General features: G+C 40.9%; 1 protein-coding gene and 1 long non-coding RNA gene across 2 annotated transcripts; both read right to left on the bottom strand.

Annotated features, from left to right (window-relative positions):
- Positions 1-12,942: 12,942 nt before the first annotated feature.
- Positions 12,943-14,408, bottom strand: LOC133226536 (uncharacterized). Its single transcript, XR_009729536.1, has 2 exons — positions 14,102-14,408; positions 12,943-14,064 (listed from the first exon to the last, which is right to left on the bottom strand). It is a non-coding gene; the product is annotated as an uncharacterized LOC133226536 (long non-coding RNA).
- A 1,666-nt stretch (positions 14,409-16,074) lies between these two features.
- GREM1 (gremlin 1, DAN family BMP antagonist) lies at positions 16,075-23,729 on the bottom strand. The gene is made up of 2 exons (XM_061380195.1): positions 23,359-23,729; positions 16,075-16,773 (listed from the first exon to the last, which is right to left on the bottom strand). The coding sequence occupies exon 2, from the start codon at positions 16,770-16,772 to the stop codon at positions 16,218-16,220; it is 555 nt and encodes a 184-aa protein (XP_061236179.1). The 5' UTR covers position 16,773; positions 23,359-23,729; the 3' UTR covers positions 16,075-16,217.
- Positions 23,730-24,593: the final 864 nt, after the last annotated feature.

Here is a 24,593-nt window from a genome sequence, read left to right as displayed (position 1 = left end):
CAAAATACAACCCACACTGGCTGTTTAACTTCTCTTTGAAGTTGTAGCAAAATGTCAAATTCTGTTGCAATGCTATTAATATTCTCTGTGTACCTAGCAAGTTTCAGGGTTTAAGTCTTTCACGTCCAGATGGGATTTGCTTTAATAAAATCATAGTTTTGCTTGAATGTTCACACATAGACTCAGCATATATATTTGCTGTTATTTGAATTGAGGTCTACTCTGTATTTTTCATCCCACAAAATGTGCAGCAAAAATAATGTAATATAGTATGCGTTAGGATTTTTGGTTTTCAGGAATTAAACTCCTTTGGGTTGTTCTTGACTAAGTCTGTGATAATTGTCTTAAAAGAATAAGCTAAATCGATTCAGGTGCTTTCCCCCCCCTTCCCCCTTCACATTGTAATTAAATACGTGTGTGTGTGTTTCTACTATGTATCTGAAAGTTTAATTTTCTCAAAAACCAAGATGTGCACATGATTAACTTTGTAAAATTTCTTGTAGTGGAATGGAGTATTTATTTTTAAACTGTATTCTTAAGGAACCACTGACTGTAAATAAAAGACTATATTTTCCTCCTCTGTATTTTTGCTCATTTTATCAATTGTGTTTTTGTATACAAAATGTACTGTCAAGATACTGTAGACTTCTATGTTTAAATAATTCTGACTAAATAATGTTTTTTTATTTACACTGCTTTACTGATCCAGTTAGTATTCCAGGTTCAGTATGCTTTTTAAGAAGATACACAATATTTTGGGGGTCCACAAAGAATTCAAATATGTAGCTTACTGGTGTAAACTTTTTGAAGATATCTTAATAAGTTTTTGGGGGAGGGTTGCATCTGAAATATTTTGCACACACCTCTGGCGATGTAGATTTCTTTTAGTTCTTAGGCCACTTTTGGCAACTTGCAACATATTCAAATACCTAATATTCAAAGCTCTTCATATATTGAAGCATATTGCCCACAAAATTATGTATTAAAATAGTATCTCAAATGTATGTCTCCATATTTGGGCTCCAATATTGAAGGGGAAAAAAACTATAACTTACAGTACAATTTTATCTATATTTTATCTGTATTTTACAGTTACTTGTATTATAGCCATATATATATATATATACTATATATATATAATAGCCAGGAAACCTTACTACAGATCATTAGAGATTTTTTTTCCAGTTTCTCTACAGTCAGAATAGAAACCAATTAAAATACAACTATGACAGTGTGCAGTAATTTCATCCAGTAAATGACCATTGGGAGAGGACAGCAGCTGGACGCATCTTCACCAGGATGCTCAGCACTCCCCAAAGGCTGGTATAATTTAGGCACTTTTGAGGGAATTTTGGCATCACACATCACATGAATTTAAAATAGAAAGAATAGTATGTGTTTTCAGATGTTTATGAGAACAGCATTAATGTATTTGTTATCCTTAGCCAATAAAAGGTTGGAGTGATCGTGTCAACAGAGAGTAAGAGCAAAGATATGCTATGAAAGATACTGAAAAACATAAAGTCCTCAGGTTAAAAGAGTGACTCAGTGGAGATAGTTGGCAAATCTACAGCAGCATGTTCAAACCCATGGTTTTTGGTTTGAAAAGATGCATTTCTCACCACAGAAGAGAATACTGCGGTGAGTCTGGAGAAGATAAGTACCTAAACAAGGATTCCAGCTACAAAAATGAATTGGAGATGCCAGATAGAGATAATCACCAAGACATAGACATTAACCAAATGCGAAGAATCATTTGCAATTGATTTTCTATAGAAGAGAAGGAAACACATAGGTATTGGGGAAGGTGTGCTTAAATACCACAATGATGAGCATGTTAGAAATATCTACCTAGGCACTGAACAGTTAAGCAAGTATATAATAAGCCAGATAATCCCAATTAAAAGTAGCTAAGCCAAAGCAATCTAACTAAGATACATTTGCTGTCTTTTCCTGATCTTGCTGTTTATTGTCTAGTTTCTTGATCCTTTAAGACAATAAAATGGCGTACTGCTGAAGAAATTAATGTTATAAGCTTATTTGCTTGGAATCCTACTGATATGCCAGGATGTCAGATGACAGATTGTTTTTCTTTATCCACATGAACAACTGATTTAGTGTTTATTAAGAGCCTAAATTTGACCTTCAGGCCCTCAGGTCCAAAAGAAGTGTTGTAGTCCCGAAGTTCATGAACTGGCCTTACGCTGGAATGCAGGATTTTCTCAGCAACTGACAAGATCTAGCCAAAGAGCAGTATTTGCTGTAACACTGTGCCAGTTATTCTGAGGGAGAACTACCACATGCAGGGAAGCAAATACATCAGATAAAGAGAATGTACTTCTAAGAATAAGCCTATATAACACGAAAGTTGAACAGAAATCCAAAATAGTGAGACCAATCTTGAAGTTCTAAATTAAATGCTACTTTTATGAACATACAAATTTCTCACCAGGCATAAACCTTGCTTTCTGTCCTGTAGAATTCTTCATTATTTGTTAGTGTATTTCAGCTCTAGGGTTACTGAGAAGTGTTGCTTCATAAATACAGAATGAATTTATGATTGACTGCTGTTAAGTACTATAATACAACTTTTCTGCTTGTAATTAGTAGGCAGATTACAATTAAATAATTTCAGGGGTGCAGTCTTTCATATCTGTAGATGTTAAAGCTATTTATCGAGGGGTTAAAGTTGGAGATAAAAGCAGGCAATTGGTATGTTATTAACATGTGGATGCATACGTATGTGTATGTATATTTCTAATATGCATGTATACACTCATCTCTAATACAAGCTATGCTATTTATGTGGCAAAAAGAAATTAATCCTGTCATAGATCTAATACCTATATTTCAACAATATATAATGAAATTTTTGTGCATCATTAATTCAGGAAAGGATAGTTAGCACAAGATCAATACAGCTGGAATACTGCAGTTATTGAAATAATTTAAGAGCAAATTATTGATGACTAGCATTTGAGATGCACTTGTCAGAAAACTTTAACCAAAGCAGACTGAAGATATCTATGTATAACTTCTTTCATGAGATGCATCCCAAGGTGCTTTGCAAAATAATGAAATTAACAATGCAAATATCGATGAATACACTAGGTCAAACAAAGCAGTCCTTGGCCTTGAGAGTGCCACCACTATGAATCAACAAACCAAGGGATTCCAGATGCAAAGAAAAAAAGTACAAGTTGTAAAGCCAGACAAATAGGATAGCTGCCTTTCAGTCTGTGCTGTGCTTTTGAGAAGGATGACAAAAATGTTCAAAATAGTTTGCGAATCTTCATTTTGCTTTCTACGTGACTGTTGCATTTCATTGTGTCTGTTTGCTTTGGGTTTTGTGCATCTTACAAACAATCTTTGACACATTCGTAATTGTGCCAAATCACATCTTCTGCATTAACAGGTGTATGGGCTTCTAAATGTTCTGGTTTCCATATAGGTTATCTTCTGCATGAGCTGCTGTTAGAAGAAATACTGTTCTTATATAGGTAATTCCCACCCAATTAAGAAAATTTAGGATTTTCAAGTTTGGTCTTACAGTTCTGTTTTATCTATCCCTGACAAGAGAAACTAAAGCTCCACAGACCACAGCTGAAGACAGGCTCAAAAGAAATGAGTGGTGATTTAACTTTTACAACTTATTCTTTCTGAGTGAAACTTGTTTAGGCATGCTGGGCCTTCATGAAAACCCTCTGCAGCTTCTTAAAAAGAATGTGAGGGGTGAGTGAGGAATAATTTTTTCAATCACAATGTGTTATAAGACTTTTCTTTTTTTCTTTTCTTTTGCATTGTTTCCTCTTTGTAAATTTTTGTCTTACTCTTTCTCCCTCCCTGTTTAAGAAACCGTTGCTGGTTCTATGTGCATTCATCTAGCTCCAACATTTGTTCATTGCTAATAATGAAATTTATTCAAACAGTAAATTCCAAGACTGCAATGATTAAGCCATTTGAAATGGCTCCATCAATTGATCTCCAAGTTTCTCAGCCAGATTGTTGGTCATACTTGTAAATATTTGTACTAATACTGACATTTTTTTCTTTCAGACTCTATTAGTCACAGAGGCACAAAAGCCTTCCACACAGTTCATAACTAATCAAGATAGTGCCAGTCAACCCTTGAGAATTCTGCAATTATGTAATCAGCTGAGTGCTAACATTTGAAATTAACTTGTTATGAAAAGCTTGACCCACAGATGGCCGTTTAAAGTGAACTCCAAGGGACTCTGTGTGAGTTAAGGGAAATATTTTTAAATTCTGGTGTCCATATTTTTAATCTTTTGCTTCTCTTATTAACCTCAAAAAATGGCAACATGATGGTGTTTGAAAGTGCTCTTTGCCAATCTCACTTGCAGCATGTATAGCAATATTGTGGGCTGTTGATTATGAATCAGAAGTGAGCCGTTCCTATTTTTGGTTTGGTTTTTTTACACTGAGCAGCTTTAATTCTCATTGAAGAACTGAAAAGACTGACAGTGCTAGTTTTATATGTGATTCAGAGCAGTCCTAACGACCCCATCTTTGAGATATGCAATGGCATGATGCTGGTATTCCAAGGAGGATGTGCACTCATGATGCAGAATTTTAATTATAGATCACAAATGCTTTCAGATGTATGAGGTGTATGCATTCCCAAAACATGCTACCCTTAGGGCCTGAAATTCAGTAATTTTAAAGAGTTGAAAGATTTTTAAAGATCCCAGAATTTTAAAGTTGTAATCCCGGAATTTTAAAGTTGTATTCTCTCGCTGGAGAAATTAGCTCCTCGAGAATGAGTAAGAAACAAGAGCTAGAGAAAGTCTGTGAGAGAAGAAGAACACTTCGGGATTTTAGAAGTTTTCCATCTCTTCTGGTCTGAAGTGTCTACTAAAATATCAAACCAAATCCATCTGCAAGCCTATTGTGAAACTAGAACATTAATAAAAAATGTGAAGGGAAATCAGAATTTCCAGAAGCTGAGAAAAGAGGTAAGATTCTGTAAAGGGGAACAATTTGCATGTGAATCTAAAAATCCTATTCAAAACCAGACAGAAAATCTGGACATATTCCAAAAGCAAGATTTAATATAAACTTGCATCACACTGTAATGCTAGCATGTCCTTTAAGCAGCACTGAACAGCTGAGAATCATTCACCTTACTGTAGCAGACATTTTTTGAGAGAAATAGGGAAAGGCAATATTAATTTTTAAGTAATATGAGCACAAGGAATCTGATGCTAAACTGCCTTTTTTACTCCTGGGATTGTGTAGAGCTAATTTCCAAGACATCCTTCTGAAAATGTATCATTTGGACTAAAAAAAAAAAAAAAAAAAAGAAAAGGCAAAATCCACCCTCTTGGACCCTGCTGTTTTAATTCCCTGTGTGAATCTTCTGGTTTAAGAATGTGCTGCTTGGTTCCCATGTGCACTGTTGTTGTAGTATTTACTTTGGAAGGAAAAGCGAGTGTATGGTTCACACCTTAACCTTGTCAAGCTTCCCCCTTACCAACCTGAACTGACACGGTACAGATTCTGAAAGGAAAGGCCACAGCCAAAATTAATCGTAAACATTAACCATAAAATACTACTCTTGACCCTATCAAGGGGCAGACCTCTAGGAATGACATCCTGCTCCTTAAGAAAATAACATCCCTTTCCAACCGAGAGGAGCAGACAGTCTTGTCTGTGCATGACGGACACGCTGACCTGTGCCTCAGGGAGTAACATCCGATTTCAACTCAGAGGGTAATAGGCACTCCAGACCTTACATTGTGCATGTTCTTCCCCAAACAGCCCTACATACAACCTTTGTCAGCTTGTGCCGTCTGCGTAAAGCAAGTCTTGTCCAAGATTGCGCTCTAAGATTAGGCTTTTATGCAAAGTCAGACTAAGGCTGAAGATATAAAAATTAGAGCTGCCACCACAGATTCCAGGCTGGTTTTGACCTGAATGAAAACTGTACATATACTTCACATCGTTGTAATAACAATGAGCCCTGAGGAAAAGCTACAGTCTGTAACTTCTTTGTAACATTTCACTTGAATAGAATGTATGCTTAGTTTATTTTTAGAAGTACGATCCACAGATTGGAGAACCTATTTCCATGGCTCTCAGGAAGTGTGTTGTTCAGCAGCAAATTGAATTAATCAAGTCTCTGAAATCTGAAAATCCAGGACCAAAATATATTGTCCAATACTAATTTTATTTGGAAAAGAAATAATAGATCAAAGAATAACTTCACTGCAAGTCACTGGAGATGAGACTTAGGTGCCTAAATCAAGCAAGACCTGAAACATTGAATGAAACATTTCCTAAATATCACAAAAAAAAGTTTGGGCATGAAGCAATAAACCAGATTGATTCCCAAGAGATGTTGGTTGTACTGGCACTGGCAGTGAGAGATTCCAGCAGCAAGCTGCTGAACTTGTGTCAAGGATGCCCTGCAGATGTATTTCTGATATTGCACTTCTCCCTTGCCATCAAGGACAAGATGAAAGTAGCACCAAACTCACTTGGCAGGGTTTACCCTCAGCATAAACCCCTATGTGATTTTGGTTTTCCTTTTCTCAGTGTGTCAGTCCCAGATGGAAGCTGAGCTGCTGTTGGGACAGGCAAGTTAAGTGAGAAGAGAACCAGGGAGAAAATTGGTGTTGTTCCTAAATACTGATGTGCTCAGCAATGATGTGATATAATAATTATGAAAGATTAAAAGAAAATTTCTCTGATAATCCTTGCTGGGACAGACAACGGGGTTTTTCTCACCCATTGAGTGATACTAATTAAAGAATAAACTTCAAGCTTTTGCAACTAAATTATTGCTGGTAACCATGTCTGTGAGGTTAAAACTCCTCTGGATTTCTGTGCTACACTGCAGTGCAGCTATTCCCCCAGTAAGTGAATGTGACAGGTTTGCTAGGGATGGCAGAGGTTACTGCGGTGTCATCTGCTGGATAAATGCCTTGAGGTGAATGAATATTTTCACAGGAATAGATGTGTACTTGACTTGTGTACTTGTGTAGTCTACTCATATCTAACAAATATAAACTTTACTCTACACAGATGCCTTATTTCTGACAAAACAATACAGAGTATGCTCCTCCTTTCACACTAATGCAAATACATCTCTTCTGTTATTAATAAGCTATTTATACACATTCTGACAGCAGACTAGACCTCATCTTTGAGATCAGTACCTGACGCTCATATTTCTTCCCTCTTGGCCTTTGTTTCTTTCCACCATCCATCACACTGACTCTTACTTCCTATCCTCTCCTGTGAAATAGACACTACCTTCTTTTTTCACCAACAGTAAAACAGATCAAGGTGGTTCTGTGTGTTGGTAAAAATAAATGTCAAGGCTAAAACCTTTCCTTGTGTGGCTTCCATTAAATTTCATTGGGTAGTATTTGCACACCTTTCAACTATGATGCACAAAGGCTAGTGTTGTAAAAGATTTTCAGAGTCTCCTAACATCATGCCTGAATTTCAGGAAACCGGTGCTTCTGCATGCCTCTTAATAGAAATCAAATGCTATTTAAACCTCCCTATGTTTTGTGACTTAGTTGTCCAGTCTTTGCAAATAGCCTCTTCTCTAATGGTACAGGTGGTACGTTATGTCAAGGACAGGATTCACAAACCATGCCTTGGAATTATGCAAACAATTTCAATGTAATTGTGATAAATAAAGACAGCAAACTACATTAAAGGCGTTTTAGCTCTGGAGATGTAGCAAAGATAAGGAAGAAAAGACATAAAGATGCATTTGGACCTAAGGCAATTTTGTTGGGGTGAGGTAACATGAAGTCTTTTCACTCGTCATTGTTCTGTGATAGGAAGAGTATTTATTACCAGGTATGTCTGTATAATGTTTTGTTATTGGAAATGAGCTAAAATGTTTGGTTCTGAAGGCATTTTTCTTTCACTTACAAAGGAGTTTGTTGCAAGAACTAAACTTGGCGGTACAAGAGGAGAGAGGCTGACAACTTCCGATAGCCCATCAACACCACCATTTTAAAAAGCTCTGCCAGGACTGGCTGAGCGATGGCAGTTTCATCAGCAAAGTTCAGAATTTCCTTCCGAGGAAAACTGAGTCTGACTTTTTGAACTTCCAGGCTACTGGGCTGAGCAGAGTGAAAACAGTTGGTTAGAGACAGCAGGCTTGGACCTAAGGGATAGGCAGCTCTGAACTATGCCAGAGAACTATGATAAGACATTCAGGCTGCATACCAGAATTATTATTTTTTTCTATTTGTTTCTTTTTAATCATTGTTCTTGCTCTACCATTTGTTCTCAGTCTCACTTGCTTTTCATTGTTTCTCAGTAATAGAGGATATACAAGACATTCTGCTGGAAACCTGGGGCCACTTAATCAGCAGCCGTAAGCTGAGTTCAACTCACATTCACAGACAATGGCCTCCTAGAGCACGAACATACAAACTGAAGGCAAGTTGGATGCCTCTTGGATGTTATGCATTCTCAGAGGCTTTCACTAGTGTTCGTTCAATGGCAACTCTCTTTTTAAAGCATATGCTGTACAAAAAGAATCCTAAAAGCAATTTAACAGCAAAATTAAAAATCTACATAGATTACACTCCTAATGCAAGGGAATGGATTAACTTAACTTTCAACTCCTGCGGCTTAATGTTGATTTAATATATTGACTTGACTTTTAATAAGGTTATTGAAAGATAAAAGCGTAGAAGGAGCTGTGCTACAGATGCGACACTCGGAACTTCATATGCAAAAATAAAAAGAGACATTATAATAAAATGAAAATTGAATGTTGCTTGTATAAAATCTGGCTTTGTTTTGATGCATAAAACAGCAAACACTGTTCCACACTGAGGTTTTCAAGAATGTCTTAAGTATACAACGCTTCTGATGCCACCCCAGTTGCCTATATATAGATCTGTCCTGTGTAAAGAATTTAAAAAGCATTAGAATGGAGAAATCAAAGAGACAATAAATTTTAAACCAATCTTATTGTCTGCAGCCTAAAGTGTTATTAAGATCAAAGTGGAGCACACATCTGGCATTTGCCTTTCTGCAAAAATTAGATCAAATTACCTACCATAGGGTTGAGATACATTCAGTAAGTTCTTTCCATTGTACACATAGTTTTCTTTGTCCTTTATATTTGCTACATCTAACTTAACACCCAAATTCTAGCCTCTTCATTCATGAGGAGTTGAAACAAATTAACAACAAAAATGGAAATATATATGTTCCTCATGAACAGCTGTTTCCTAAGGAACATCCAAGGTCCTTCAGATCCTAAGGAGGGAGATTCAGCTAGCCTTCATCTTTGCCATTACATGTAATTGTCTAGAAATAGTTACTGAGTACACACAATCCTGCCCCCTTCCTTGAAAAATATATTTTATGCTTACTGCTGTAATTATTTTCATTGTTTGACTTCATTCTATATTAATCACTCAAAGTCTGTGGTTAAACTATGAACAAACTGGCCCATACTTTTATGTATAAACTTATCAAATGTACTTTTTCAGACTTCTAAATATATCTAATGCATTCCTAGGCTTTTGATGCCTTTGTTTAGAGAGATAGCTAAATGTATGTTATATCTATATAACACAATCTTTTAATTCTCTGAGTAGAAAAATACACTAACACAAAGCTAAGATTGAGAATATGTTGCTTCTCAAATACACAAAAGACTGCGCCTTTATGCTTTAACAAACTAATTACAAAACAGAAATTCAGTAAAGTTTAAAGGAAAAATAATATTAAGGCCTGCAAATTCATCATTAAATAAATCAAACAAAATTAACAGTGCTCTGTAGTGATGCCATGAAGTAACTATAAAATTATGATTAATGAATTTGAGTGTTGCTGTCCCAGATGAGCTGTGACACATTAATTCTTTCCAATTGCTTTCTTGCTGGAATCCATATTGATATTACTGGACAGAAGGAGAAGATATAGTTCTCAATTATTCTAGAGAGAGATAGAGGTATTATTTTAACCTTTGTTCTTTTGATCTCTTGTAATATGAATTGGAATATAGCTGTTTCCATAAGGCATTCCTTAAAAAAAGAAATGCAAACATGGTGATTTCAAATTTTATTTGCAGAACTTCAATGAGGAGTCAGTGTAACTTCTCCATTTGAGTCATCCCCAAACTATGTTATTTACATCTGTATCACAGCAAGGAGAAGTTACTGCTCATCACAGCTTAGAAGTTTGGGGTCTTTAATGCAATCCCAAACATTTTTTTTTTCATGTCAATATATAATTTGATCCTCCTATCTTGCTCCTTGTGCATTTGAAAAAGGCAGATTATTGATTTTATTTTCAGTACTTTTAAGAAATAATAGGAAAGGGAGCAAGTGACAAAATTTCTGTTCTCTTCTCCCCAGACCCATAAAAGCTAGAGGAGGAATTTGGGCAGCCAGAAGCCACACATTGTCAAAGGGCACCTTAAAGTCACCAGCTACATTCCCAGGCAGGCAGTGCAGACAGGCTTCAGATGTTTTTCTGAAGCTGCATTACAAGGTAGCATCAAAAATCTGCACTGGGGTTTGTTATGATACCTGTGAGTTGCTGTATATTCCTGATTTCAGTCTCATCAGATAAAAAAATAAAGCAAGGCGTCTAAATCTTATTATGGTTAATTTTTTTGATACGTTAAGGCCAAGATTGGATGGCTGTTAAAAACACATACCAGTGATATCTATCTCCAGTGTTTTGGCTAAATCCAAATACACGTTAATTTTTTCAGTCCCTGAAATCTTAAGTTACGCAGATCTCCCTTTCAGAAGACTTTGGTTAGTGCAACCACACAAGTAAGCAGAATGATTCAGAAAAAAATTGGGACCTTCTGCCAGTACTGATTTCTGTGTTTCAGTAACTAATGAAGTGGTTTCTAAGGCAGGTTTGAGTTACTTCGAGTGAGTAAGATGTATGCTTTTTAAAAAGCAAAGAAAGAATGTGTAAGGAGATCATGTAAGGAGATCATTGGGTTAAGCAAGTCAGAATTCTCATCTCAGTCTACCAATGACTAGGTTCTTCTCCTTTAGGAAACGTTTTAGAACTAACAACTCTAGGTTTACTCTTGTACACTGGATAGCACACAGAAATACCGGTTCACAAGGGTGCAGATCTCTGGTGCTCCTTTTATTTTTCTTTTCAGGAGAAGGGAAATTACAAGGTTAAATTACTGCATTATTTTTGCGAATGCATTGTCCCCCTTCCCAGCCAGGCACTGCTGCTGACAGGCAGCTGGAGAGGAGCCACAATGCTGTCTGTTCCACTGACCCATCCAGGATGCACCATACCTACTGTGCGCATGTGTTGCTCAGATGTCTTGCACATGCTTAGCAAAACTGACATGCTATTGATGCCTCAGTCCTATAACGTGTGTGCAAATCAACTGCAGAGCACATGGATGACAGAGCACACACAGAAATCCCAAACAGAAATTTAGCCTACCTCACTGGGGAGGGAGACAAAATAGCCTTACTTCTATCTGTGCCCCTGAAAGCTGATTGAAGTGCGTGAATTCTCTCATTATCTTCTTCAGTGTAATGATCTATAAAGCAGTGATGACTTCACAGTGGATGTATCTTCAATTCAAAGCTGGCATGTAGGCCAAATGTAAATTATAATGAGTTTCTGAACTTGTTAGGATATAAATAGTAAGACCATGGTACTACAGAGTACTAGAAGGGTAAGTCCAGGAGATTTTTCTCTCTGTTTTAAATGTTCAAATAAATATATATGTGCGTCTTCTCAAGGAAATTTATTCTGTTCAACTGTGCCATATCTCAGAACAAAAAATAGACAATTGCCTTCTAAAACTAATTATTTTAATGTTATTATCCTTTCAGTAAGTTTTGGAAGTTTGAAAAAAGCTGGAAGACTAAATAGAAAAAAACCCAAACTTTAAAAGACCCCAGAAAGCCAGTACTACTAGAGTGCTTTGCTCCACTGTTGCAAGAAGGAAGAACAGACTGGATCTTACTGGCACCCTGCTTTCAAAGCTGGAAATGAGACATCTGACCCTATTCTCTGGTTATCTGTGTGCTCCATGGGAAAACCCTACATGCTGTTCACTTATATGACCGTATACATGACTGTGTCATTCATTCCTCTGGACTAAAAGGTACATGTCTAAAAATTACTGGGCTTATATCACTGCTCAGAGGTTTATGCGAAATCAAAGATCGTACTCAGTCTGGTTCAGTGAGATGGCGGTCCCTGTCAGAGTAGCCTTCTTCATACAGGTAGACAATGCCCCTACTACTGCAGATGGCAAGATTGCAATGAGATCTGCAGTGATCAACCAGGTCCCTCACACATCTGACAATATGGCAGGTTGGAGAGGTAAAACTTATACCACTGCTGCCTATCTCCCACTGCTGGGGAGGAAAGTTTGAAAAAACCTGCTTTCTGTGGCTGCCGTCCTTCCTCAACCCTGACCTTGCTTAAGTGCTGCCAGCAGCAACAAATCTTCCTGTTCCTTTTTGTATCTATTTTAACCTCTGTCCCTGTTTACAGCTTTTAATGTGCTGTATTGTAAAGGTGTTCCTTACTCTTTTTCTAAAAGTGGGAGTGAACTGCTAGCTAGACGTAAAACTGAGCTAAGGTGTAAGGCAGGCGCGCTGACTCCAACTTTAACTCTACAACAGTTCCAGGGTGATTTATATCTTGAACTGTCACTATATGGTTTACAAGGGGAAAAGTGTGAGTAAAGATTGAGATTTTCTTTCTATAAATTGTGGAAGGGTGAGGGGAAGTGACAGATCTCATTTAAAAGCCTTATTGAAGTAGCCGTGTTGAATGATGGTGCCATAGCTTGTCTCTGTCTCATTGTCATAATGTGAGCCCTTTTATAATTAGAAGAAACCACAGAAGTCAGAGTAAAGTACAACAGATCCAGACAGAGCTGGTAACTTAAGGAGGAAATGAAAAAAAGAAATGCAACAATAGACATGGGCTGGAGAAGATATTTTATTTATTTGTTACTAGTAGTTAAAATGACGTACAAAATGCTGGGAAGAAAAAACTCCAATTCTATTCAGTTACAAAATAATTAAAACTTCATTTTAAACCAAGTTTTGCTTTGTGAGACCGAGCATGAAAATACTGCAGCCTTAGGTTATATAGTCCATTGTTTTTAGAATAAAGCAGACATTTAAATGGTTGATATTAAATATCTTGTATAATTGTAAGTTAGCAGAACTTTCTTACTCTCGGGCAATAACTAGCAATTCATAGAAGTTCTTTGTATAAAATTTATATATTGGGGGGAGGGAATCTGCCTCAAGGGGAGTTCCATTGTGATCTATGCATGAGCTGTTTTGGAACATAAAAACTAAAATTTCTAAAACTTCTATCGATTTTCCTTCAGAATGCTAGCCTAATCTTAAATAAAGGAGTAAGTAATGTCTAAAGCTTTGCTTAGTGGCTAAGGGTTTAGGGACATAGTGGTCACTGTAAAATACAATGGGAGTTTTGCTGTCAACTTCACATGAAGGGAAAAATTCATTCTTAAGGTGCTCCCATTTCTTGAACAGAAACCCTAGCTAGTACAAAACTTTCAGCAATGAAACTTTCATCAACAACTGGGATTGACCCTTTCCCCTGCAAACCAACTCAAAAAGGTAATTTAAGTGAAAACAACCCCTGCCTGTTATCAGTGAAAGAGGATTTGTATCAATAACATTAAATAGCCATATCTTTCTGTTTAACTATTCACATTCCACACAGTGGAAATCTACCTCCAATAATTCCAGATTTTAAAACTGGATTTTAAAATCCTTAAAGAAATATGTCAAACCTGCTGAGTGAGAATACACCAGATGAAATGCATTTTAATAATACCAATCAATGAGTTACAATCTCTTAATCTTACAAATGCAGATCTCACAGCAGTGAATATTACAATAAACATATATTAATTGGAGAGATGCAGGATATTGCCAATAACTGTGTGATGCACTGTGTAACAGCTGGAGCATCTAATATAATGAGGGCACTCGGGATTCACCTGTGACATGCCACTCAATGTATATTTTTTCCTTTGAGCATATTAGTAACAGCAAAATTTTCTTCCTTAGTGTTCAGTGGACAGAAATGGTGTGAAGATAACAAGTGTGGTCAGTGGACAGAAATGGTGTCAAGATAACCACCTTGTGGTTGAGAGAGGCATCTGGTGTGAGAAGACAGTTACCCTGACAATGATACTAGAGAATATTGCTGCCGACTGGTGAAACTGAGTCCTGAACTATTCAAGTCCCATCATACAATTAATGTGGACCTAATTCCCATTTCACTCTCATCCATGATGATGTCAGGATTCTTTTCAGGCCTGGTATTGACTCTGGCATAAGAACATGCCTTTCCTTTGGTATCCTATCAGACAGGACATGCTGCCAGGGCCCTGCAGGCACAGGCACGGGAACCGACATACAGTCTGAGAGTGCGCAGCGCCCTGTGACCTCTTCAGCACTTGGCTGGAGAGTGCCCTTGCAAAGCCAGCATGCAGGACAGCATAAGCAGCCTGCACTCATACTATGTGGTATGAGATGTGGCCAGTAAGACACCCCCCAGGCTTCTCATCAAGTGCTCAGTAAAACAAGGGCAACATGCCTCTTGGTTTCAATGGCTGAAGGTCCACCTCACTAAAAACAGCTTCTTTTGCAGGACCTTCTGTGCTCTTGCCAAAACTTACATCCCTCATCAAGTTTAAGCTTCTAATCCTGAAGGAAAGAGAAGACAAGACAACCTCACAGGTGAGATTCATCAAGCTGTTGGAAGTATGGTGTCCCCTTTTATGTTTTTTTCCCCCCAGATGAGAGGGGCAGTTAGCCCTTAATTTCCAGGAAATTCTCTTTACTTTGTCCAAATTCAGTTTAAATGCAAGTCTGTGGTAAAAGATATAAAAGAGGATTATTGCTGGCAAAGTTCTGCATCTCCTTTCCAACAAACTGCATGCCTGTGGCAAAGCTAAAATAACAATAACAATGCAATGTTTACTAGTCATGAATGTCGTGTCTTTTGTCTCTTGTGTGGTTATTGCATTTGCAGTCACATGATGCTTGTTTTAATTTTTGCTTTGCTCTTTATGTACTAAATTACTGCCATTTGTACTTGATCTTAATTAGCAAGATTTTTGTGCTGTGGTTTATGTATTTTATGTATGTGTGTGAAAAAGAGGAGAGAGTTCAGTTACACACAATGGAGTACACATACTCATTGTATGTATGTATAGAAACCCATGACTAAAAGATACTGCATATATATATATGTAGATATGAAGAATAACTGATATCAGAAATACAAGACATCAAATGGATCTAGTGGCACAAGAATGGGTTTTGATCGGTTTAGAGAGCCATTAGAATTCAGAACTGTATTTATAGCCTAGTATATAGTTTCTCTTTAATTTATGTAATATATGACTAGGTATATAAATTAAAGCAAAACATAAACAGAAGACTATCTCTTCCTCTGTATATTCCTATTTATGTATCTTTCCTTTTTCTACTCCCTTTTGTACTCTCCCCATCTACTTACTTTGGCCTTTTGCTTTCTAACTTGCTGTAGCTCTGTTTTCCATCCTCCTATAGTGACTTTTCAACACTCCCACATCCCCCATTGTTCTCCAGACATGGCTTTTGGACTACAGCTTTTTTTCTGAAGAAGCATGTTACAAACTCTTGATACAGCTGCTATTTTCAGTGATGGTTTTGTTACGCTTTAAACTGCTTCTTGCCTACTTTGTATGTAATAATAGATTTATGCTTTTAAATATATTGTCCTCTCACTTTGACATTTCTCTTAATACAGTAAAAGCAAGTAGCACGGCAAGTGAACATTAGCAAAAGCCACAGCTCCACTTTCCTAGCAAGCGGCAAAAATGTGAATATACACTAGGAAACCTAATTCATGTCTGCAGGTAAATAGATTTATTTTTAATATTTCCTACCTCTGTTAATTTCTTTTTGTTGTAGTGAACATTCATATATTTGCTTGCACACATCCATTTTCTCACTTACACACAAACACACACATGCATGCCCTTTCTTTACATTGATATTTTTTCTTTTTTTTTTTTATGTGTGTGGTTTTTTACTTGTTTTAGGTAATTTGCTAGGTTGCTTTCAATTTTGCCAAGCCCCGGAGGCATGCTTGTTCATGCTGCTTACTCTCACACTGGCAATGATTGCTTACAGTCAGAGTGCAATCACTACATTTGTCTCAATTCAGTCCAAGTCAATAGATATACACCGGCATTCCTTAACTCGGGTGATTCTTTTCTTCTTTCTTGGGGGCTGAAGCTCAGGGCAATTGAGTGTAACAGTCATGGTTGTGAATTTTTTGGGCTTGCAGAAGGAACAAGATTGGAAGGAGCCTTCTTCTTTACGGACATGCCTGGGGATGTAGAAGGAATTGCACTGGCCATAGCAGAACCTGTTGATAATGGTACGACTGTTGCAGCCTTCTTCATGGATAGTTTGTTTGAGGGGTTGAGTTTTACACCAATCCCGTTTTAGGTATTTGCGCTCAGTGATGTGCAATGCCTCCTGACTAGATTCTAGCACCTCTTCTGCAGGCATGGAAGTGCCTTTTCCTCGTTCTCGATGCCTAGAACCCGACTGCTGCTGTGTCTGTATTTGCTCTGAATCATTGGGCTGATCTTTGTCAGGAGGAGGGATAGCACCTTGAGATCCACGGTTCCTCTTTCTCCCTTCTGCTGTCGGTAGCAGAAATCCCATCAGAAGAAACACAGCACCGATGGCGTACAGTGTGCGGACCATCCTGTATGGAGGAAGTTGAGGGAATAAAGCACAGTTGTGGATTTCAGATATCAACAGAAGCCAGATATTCAGTATATTTTCAGTTCCATAAAAGAAATGGGGGAGGGGGGTGCAAACACACATTTACAAAAGATAAGCATTAGCTTTTACCAGCTGGAAAGCAATTTCCGAATTACCAAGTGATAAAAGCTTTCATGCACAGTGATTGAAAGCAGGAGGCTAAAGCAAGTCTAAAGAGAATTTTATTTTGTGTATCATGCACCTTTTTCCATCTCTTTTCTCCATGTATACTACCCTAGTTAAGAGTTCTCATTCTCTTCTTGCACCTCATTGACATTAGGAAGTTACACCCAACTTAACACTGGTGGAAGAGCATATTTTATGCTACACAAGGATTTGTATGACACAGCTATCTACAATACCAGAGAACTAAACTCTTTGACTCAGGAGATCTAGTCTAGCTATGTGTTCCTAAGTCAGTCTCTGAAGTTTTGTACAGCTTCTTGCACAATTTACATCCAGAAGATAATGTGCATGCTATATCCACCTGTTGTCTGAATTACAGCATCCCAAGCTCAGTCATGCTGCACCTGTGAAATGGTCCAATGTGTCTGAGCGTAATGCTGCTTAAGGTAAGAAATATGCAACAAGACATGCAACTAGCATTAAAGAACATGTAGGTGTATGTTAAAAGAGATACATCTGTAATTTCAAATTACACAAATTCTCTCACATTACTCTGAATCTTTGACAGAAATTACACAGATGTAGTCACAGTGTTAAGAATTTTTCAGATCTCTGAATTTTATTCATTATATACAGCAAGATACTGAAAGGAACATATGAGGACAACAGAATTTCATATACGACACTAAACGGCACGTAGTTCATGCACTCAAGAAAACTCACTTTGAGAAGTGCAGTAAATGGAGACTATGAGGTTCTTAAAACTGCACCCCTGCTCCAAACCTAATTAATAGCATAGGAACAGCCTTTCTTTCCTCTCTTATTCCACCATTTCTGCTGCTTCCCAAAGCTCTGAGCTCTTTTGGCTGCTCAGTTAGACACCAATCAGCCAGAAAACTCATCACCTGTCACACTTTTCCCCCTTCCAGAAGTGCCATGGTTTCCACGTTGTTCTGGAAGGCCGGGGTTGTGGCAAGCAAGACAAACAGATCAGGGCAAAAAGCTCACAGGGGACCCTCCCAGTGGGAGCTTCGAAGAAGCCACCAGAAAAGAACTGCTGCTTGCAAAAAAACTGTAAAAAAGGAGACCTGCCGAGAGGCACATGCATTAAAAAGGGAAGAATTGTGAAAAATATACATACATAAAAACAAACAAACAAACAAACAAACAAGCCCCAAACAACTTGGGTAGTTTGGGATGTCTTCTGCCTGCTTGGAGTGCTGCAGTTATATCCCTTATTTGGCTTATCAGTAAGGGGGAAATTAGTGATTGAACTGAAAAGTCCTGCTTGTGCTACTATCCAAGAAACATGGGAAACCAAGGGCACCATGCTGGATGGCTTTACCCGCTCTGCCCAAGACCACACAACTAGGCAGGAAAGCAGCCAAATGCCGATGCTGTAAGGGCCACATAGAGACTCAGCAGAGGCTCAGGGTAAGTACTATTTGCTAGAAAACATATCTGTTAATTTCTCAATTACTAGTCTTTCCAGTCACACGGAGAAAATAAGTGTTAGACTATGCTGCTCAAAAAGCATTTCTTACCAAATGGACTAGGAAAGGAATTACTGGAGTGGAAGAGTATCATAGGGAGTTTTCAATTTGTTCAGGAATTTGCTTGTGGATTTAATATTTTAAGTGTTTGTCTACAGATTGTTAGAGCACCTAGAGTTAATAATATGCATGATAAATATATGCTTTTGGTTTATTCATTTATGTTTCTGTACCAGTACGTCCTATGTTTGTCAGAAACTTCAGGCTTCAAGAGAGGGGTGCAAGAATGACACTGTTGCCAACTCCAATGGGCAACTTGGAAGGGCTGCTTTTAATATCTAAATGAAGCATGCAATTCTAATAACCCTAAGGCTCTGAAATAGAAAAACAACAACAAAAAAAAGGTTGGGAATTCTAATAGAAGACTAGTGCAGCACAATTGCAAGTGTCAGCTTGGACTTCTCGTTTTCTTTCTTTCCCTATTTCTACTGCAACCTGAATGTTATTTAAACCTGCTCCTTTTGAAGCTTAATTTTCTTAAAAAGAAAAAAAAAAAAAGTTATTGCATGCAATTGAAAATAGATTGCTAGTTTATAAGCAGTGCCAGCATGCTTCAGGTGTTTGCTTAGTTTCCCATAACCGAGTTGAAGTTCCACCAACAAACATATTCCTGGACTATTTTTATTTCTAAAACTGATGATCTCCACATTGTTTCATCTTTCTCTCTCTACCCCCTGCCATAAATGTGCAATTGATGACACAGTAAGGTCTAATCATGGGGAAATGAGGTGTACTTTGAGATGGGAATTTAGAGGAAATTTGATGGTAATGTTTACTGCTGTAATATCTGTATTGCAGATTCGTGCATGATTAATAAGCATGTGCTTAACCCTAAGGAAATGCAAGCATGTGTTTCAGTATAATCCTAAATTTCAGGAGGCAATTTTTCACTGTGTTGGTTTCCAGCCTTAAATGTGGAAGCTATATCACATGCTCATTAAAGAGACTGTGATTCAAATGGAAATTAGCAACTCAGCAAAAACATTTGCTATGGTCCCTTCCAAAACACACTTCTAAAAGTACAAATAATCCAATCATTTAGGGGTAAATACAGTTTAAACATAGTCTCGTCAAAAAGGTTGTGTGAACTTTATGACCCCCACAGCAGCTCAAGATGGACCTTCTTTTTATAGAGACTTATTAAAAATTTATTAACAAAAAAAAAAAAAAAGGATTATTTAAAAAAATGTAAAATACAACGGAGAATGAGGGGTATGCCTCAGCAAGGAAAGCAGCCACTCTGCACTGCCTCTGGTCCCAAGGCAAGAGAAGATGACACTTCTGTTTGCTTACATTAGGAACTAGAGTGGTCCATCCACCTCTGAATTAGTGTTTATGAATATTTCCTTAGCAGGTTTTTATTACTAAAAAAAAAAAAAAAAAAAAGAAAAAAGAATGCAGGTAGCTAAATCAGTGTCACCATACCCAGAGTTCTACCAAAAGGAAATCTCTCCCTAGTGTAATGTTTTTTTCCTTGTCACAGTCATGACTCTGCAGAAGTAATAACTCTGGAGCTTGGATAGGGTCTGTGAGGAATCAGGCTGAAAAAGCTTATATTCCAGATTTCAGCAAAATTTTCAGTACCTGATACTGGCTGTTAAATGGCATAGCCAGAAATCCTTTTGATGATCCTTTTGAGAAGCCTTTGAACAAACAGATGACTATAACCAAAATTACCAGTTCCCCCTTACAACCAAAATTATCAGTTCCCCCTTACTTTGTTCAGAGAGATCTGATAGAATTACTATTTATTTTTAAGTAACAAAATACTTCAAAAATCTATTTTTTCCATATTTCACTGCTGAGTTCTACTGTTCATCTGTAAGTTCTTACTCCTAAATCCAAAAGAAGTTTTATTGCTGACTTCAAACAGGAGCAGAATTGTGCCCTAACATTCATATCACCTCATATGCGGTTTATCTAGAGCCTGGGATCTCATCATCTAAAACAGATTAGAAATCTGGTGGATTAATACTAGGAACTGTTTCTAGAGAAGTGTAAATGCTTTCAGGTTTATTATTTCATACAATTAAGCTGTATTTTCTTCATTTATATGTTTTCTGCTATAAATTAAGGATCGCCATGTGTCAGTTCATAAGCAGAATTTCCCTATGAGTTCCCAGGCAGAGTCAAAAAGTTATTAGTAAAAGTTCTAGTACACAGCAACTTGTTCAAAAGAACTGGATGGAATCCTGGTTCTGTTGAAATATACAGCAAAATTCTCACAGACGTCAGCAGGCCTGTAATTTCATCTGTGAACCATATTTCCTAGGAAAATATTATGATGAGCCATGGGCTCATGCACTTCACAGAAAACATGAAGAATAATCTGACAAAGACCTAAAAAAAATACATATGCTTGGTGGGGTTCAAATATCAGCCAAAGAAAGAGACAAAACACAACCATTTGACTACTGAGAAAATTGAAGTGGTTTGTGTCCCAAAGGATCGGAATAATTTTATGCCTGGCTTATTATATATGAATTACAGAAATAGTCTTATGTAATGTTTTCATAGTTTTTAAGGATCTGTATTTTTAAATATACAAAAAGGCATGGCAATGGCAGTTCCCAGAGAACCTTTTTTTTCTTTTCCCTGAGATCAAGACAGCAAAAACTAACATCTCTGATAGAAACTAGGCACATTGACATTTCTGCTTATTTCTTCTTGCAAGTCACGGAGATGCCTTTTTTTTGAGAAACATCATGAGTGGTAGCAGCAATAAGAAAAAAAAGAAGAAAAAAAAAGGGGGGGTGGAAGAAAAAGAACTTTGAAACTCCCCTTTCCGAAGGCATTGCTCTGTAGGACATACTAGGGACCACACGGAAGGCAAACATCATGGTGGGCATGGCTGGTAGCAAACCCGAAATAGACTCTCCTGCTGACACCCGGTGAAGCCTGACAGCTCCGCTCACCAGAGCGAAGCTCCTTCCAGACGGATTTGCTCGCGGAGCCCTGGGCCCACCAGGACTGTTCTCCTGCGCGCAGCCACGCGTGCTGAAAGGAGAAAGTCTTCAGGAGAAGCTACACGTTTCTGGGTGACATCGCCAAAAGCACAACTGAATGCTTTAGCACAGACTGGGCCCGAATCCGAAAGAACAGCAGAAAACTACGGGCACTGGCGCCCTTTAAATTCGACACGCAAGTCTCCACGCCCGCTAGCCGGTCACTCCGGGGTTCCCGCACGGTGAGGACGGGCAGGAGGCGAGCGGCTGCTCTCCCTCTCCCTGGGCTGGGCTCAGAGCGGCTGCGGCGTGGGGGGTTCCTGGCGCTGCATCCTAACAGCTCCGTGCCTCTCACCAGAGGGGTGACTAAACCCCTTCCAGCTGGCAGGGCGAGCCGAACGCACGTTGGTGTCTGTTCAGAAAGGGGTCTCCCCAGCACTGGGTCTCAGTCCCAATGAGCGAAACGGGCTTCACTCGCGAGACTTTCACTGAGAGGAGCCACGAGCGGAACACCAGGACCGAAGCCGCTGCAGACATCTGTGGCGGCTCAGGACAGCGGCCCGCAGCCGCGGCCCCGCACCGAACAGGATGGCCCCGTCCGGGACTGGACGGTGGCGCCGCACCACCCAACCCGTCTGGGCAAGACGCGGCTGTCACTGAGCGCAGCGTGGATGCGCCGTCGGAGAGAAGCCTTCGGCTTGATTTAGCATCCTCATCTCAGCTGGGAGCAGGTCAGCTCGGCTCCCGGCGGTCGCGGACGCTCCTCGCGGCAGCTGGAGACACCACCCTGGTCTGCACCCGGGTGGCGGCCGCCGTCTGGGCTTACCCAGCGGAGGACGAGCTCCGTGGCGGTGACTCCCGAGCCGTCGGAGGATGGCATTAAAAGTGACAGGGCGACTGAGCAAACCGTCCTCCCGAAGGGAAAAACCCAGCGCTAGATCAGCCCGGGGCAGAGAGGAGCGGGTCAGCACCAGGCCGGAGAACTGCGGGGAGGGCTCCGGCCTCCCTGGCCAGGCCGAGGTGAGTCCGGGGCCTGTCAGCACAAGGAGGGGGAGCGGTGGCTGACGAATGCCAGGGCCGTCTGCGCGGCAAAACGCCTCTGGCTCCTGGTCAGGTGGGAGGACAGGGTGGGGAGGTAGAGGAGGGAAAGGCAGAGAAGTGCCGAGCGCACCGGCAGGGCCGCGGTCCGTCCTGCCCGACGGCGCCCCAGGACGCGCAGTGCTCGCGCTCCGCCGGTGCAGACCTTCTTCGGTACAGACCCTTCGCGACCCGCCTCCCGACCCCATCGGCACACACGAAGTCCCCCGGGCGGCACAGCCTCCGCGGGGAGCTCCTGTAGGTCCAGGGCACGCCCTCCGGGAGGACAGAGGTTTGCAAAGGCGGCCGAGGCAGAGCCGGAGGCTGAGAGGTCTCGTGGAGGCAGCCCGGCAGGACGGGGCGGGAGGCGCCGGTGCCGGCACATGGGGATCTGCCCCCGCCCCGCTCCGCGAAGAGGCCGGCCCGGGATTCTGCCGTGTGTCTGATGGGCGCCGAATCCAATTTGTCGGGAGGGATGCTGTAGGCGGAGATGAGAGGCAGAGCTAACAGGGCTTTTGCAATCGCTGTGCTTGTCAGGGGACAGGGATGTAACGGTGCCCTAATCCCCAGAACTGCAGCGGAAATGTCGGTGTCCGCCTCGCTCCCGCGGACGGGAGGGACGGGTGTCACCCTCTGCAAAGCCGAGGGACCCAGAGTTTTGCTAGACACCGACGAACGACCGCTCTCCGAAGGCAGGGTAGATTAGAATTCTGCCTCCCACAGAGACCGACCGAGCTCCGCAGCTGCCTGCCTCGTTTACGGTCCCGATTGCTCCCCCGCTGTGAGTGCGCGCAGCGCAGCGCAGCGCGGCGCGGCCCAGCTCACCTGCGCGGCGGCGGAGGCTTCGCGGCGGGGCCCGGCTCGGCGGCGGCGGATCCTCGGCGGGGCCCGGGGCTCTGTGGGGCTCTGCCCGGCGGCTCACTAGGCGGAGCGGGTGTCGTGGGAGCCCGGAGCTGCCTGGGAGTCCATAGAGAGAGAGTCTCGGATCCTGCCTACAAATTGCAGCAGCGCCGAGCTGTCTCCCATTTAAATGTCTGCCAGCTGAGATCTGCTCTCCAAGCCCCTCCAGATCATTGGACAAACGCCTCCAAAGCCCGTGTTATCCGCCCCCTTTAACACTTCCATAAACCTCCACCAGGGAAAGCTTTCAGTCATCTAGATAAACATTCGACTGCTTTACTCTCTTAAGAGAATCAGTGCTAAAGGTCACCACCCCGAGGAATTGTTCCTGGAATGCACAGAAAATTCACATTTTCCATCCCCATTAAAGTATGACATCCAAGAAGAGTTAAATCCCCCCCCCGCCAGCCCCCCGCCTCTGCTGCCCTTCTGCGCGCGCTGCCGGGCCGGGACTGAGCTGCTGGGAGCTTTCCTGCCCGAGAGCCGGCCAGGCGAGCGGTGCTGCCATGGGGAGCCCATCACCGGCCCGCCGGGGACAGGAGGAAGGCGGCCAGCTCTCCGACCGTCCCTGGTACAAATTTGCGTTGAAGAGCTTTGCCTTCTGCAGATATGACGGGAGTTAGGTATCTTTGGCAAAACCCTCCACAAACCTGTGTGTACGTGTGTGCGCGGGGATGTGTGGGGGGTGGTGTCAAACCGTGGCTCCCGGTCAGCAGCCGCGCTCATAGCTCTGCATCGGTGAGAGGGTTTTATTTATTTATATTATTTTTATTTATTTATTTTTGTCCCGCAAGAGGCGGGACACCTTGGGTGGCTTTTTTCCCCTCCCGTCCCTGCGTATCTCCGAGGGCTCGGGCTCCTCAGGCATCCCGCGGTGGGCAGGACGGCGAGAGAGGGGCACGACCCGCCTTGGCCTGAAAGCGGCGGCGGCCGGAGCCGTCCGACCGTCGAGGTGGAGGTGGGGGCAGCTCCGCGCCGCTTCGCAGCCCCTGGGGAAGGCGGCCGTGGTTCCCGGGCCAGCTTCCCCAGGGATCCCAGGGAATTAGGCAAAGACCGGCGGGGATTGAGCGTCGTTGCGTACCAAGCTCTTTGCAGCCGCGAGCGGCTGCCGCCTCTCCTCTTTGCGCTGCGGTTGGCTGAAGCTTACCCCGAGTCTGCAG

Source organism: Neopsephotus bourkii, unplaced genomic scaffold (assembly GCF_033783945.1).
Source record: "Neopsephotus bourkii isolate Nb327-2 ecotype Australia unplaced genomic scaffold, CSIRO-AGI_Nbou_v1 NB_1792, whole genome shotgun sequence".
In the NCBI taxonomy this organism is placed as follows: domain Eukaryota; kingdom Metazoa; phylum Chordata; class Aves; order Psittaciformes; family Psittacidae; genus Neopsephotus; species Neopsephotus bourkii.
The sequence above is the reverse complement of the archived record's forward strand: the minus strand, read 5'-3'. Positions and strand labels throughout refer to the sequence as shown.

Coding starts and splice junctions, on each gene's coding strand:
- GREM1 (XM_061380195.1), bottom strand. CDS start 16,772: ATGGTCCGCACACTGTACGCCATCGGTGCTGTGTTTCTTCTGATGGGA.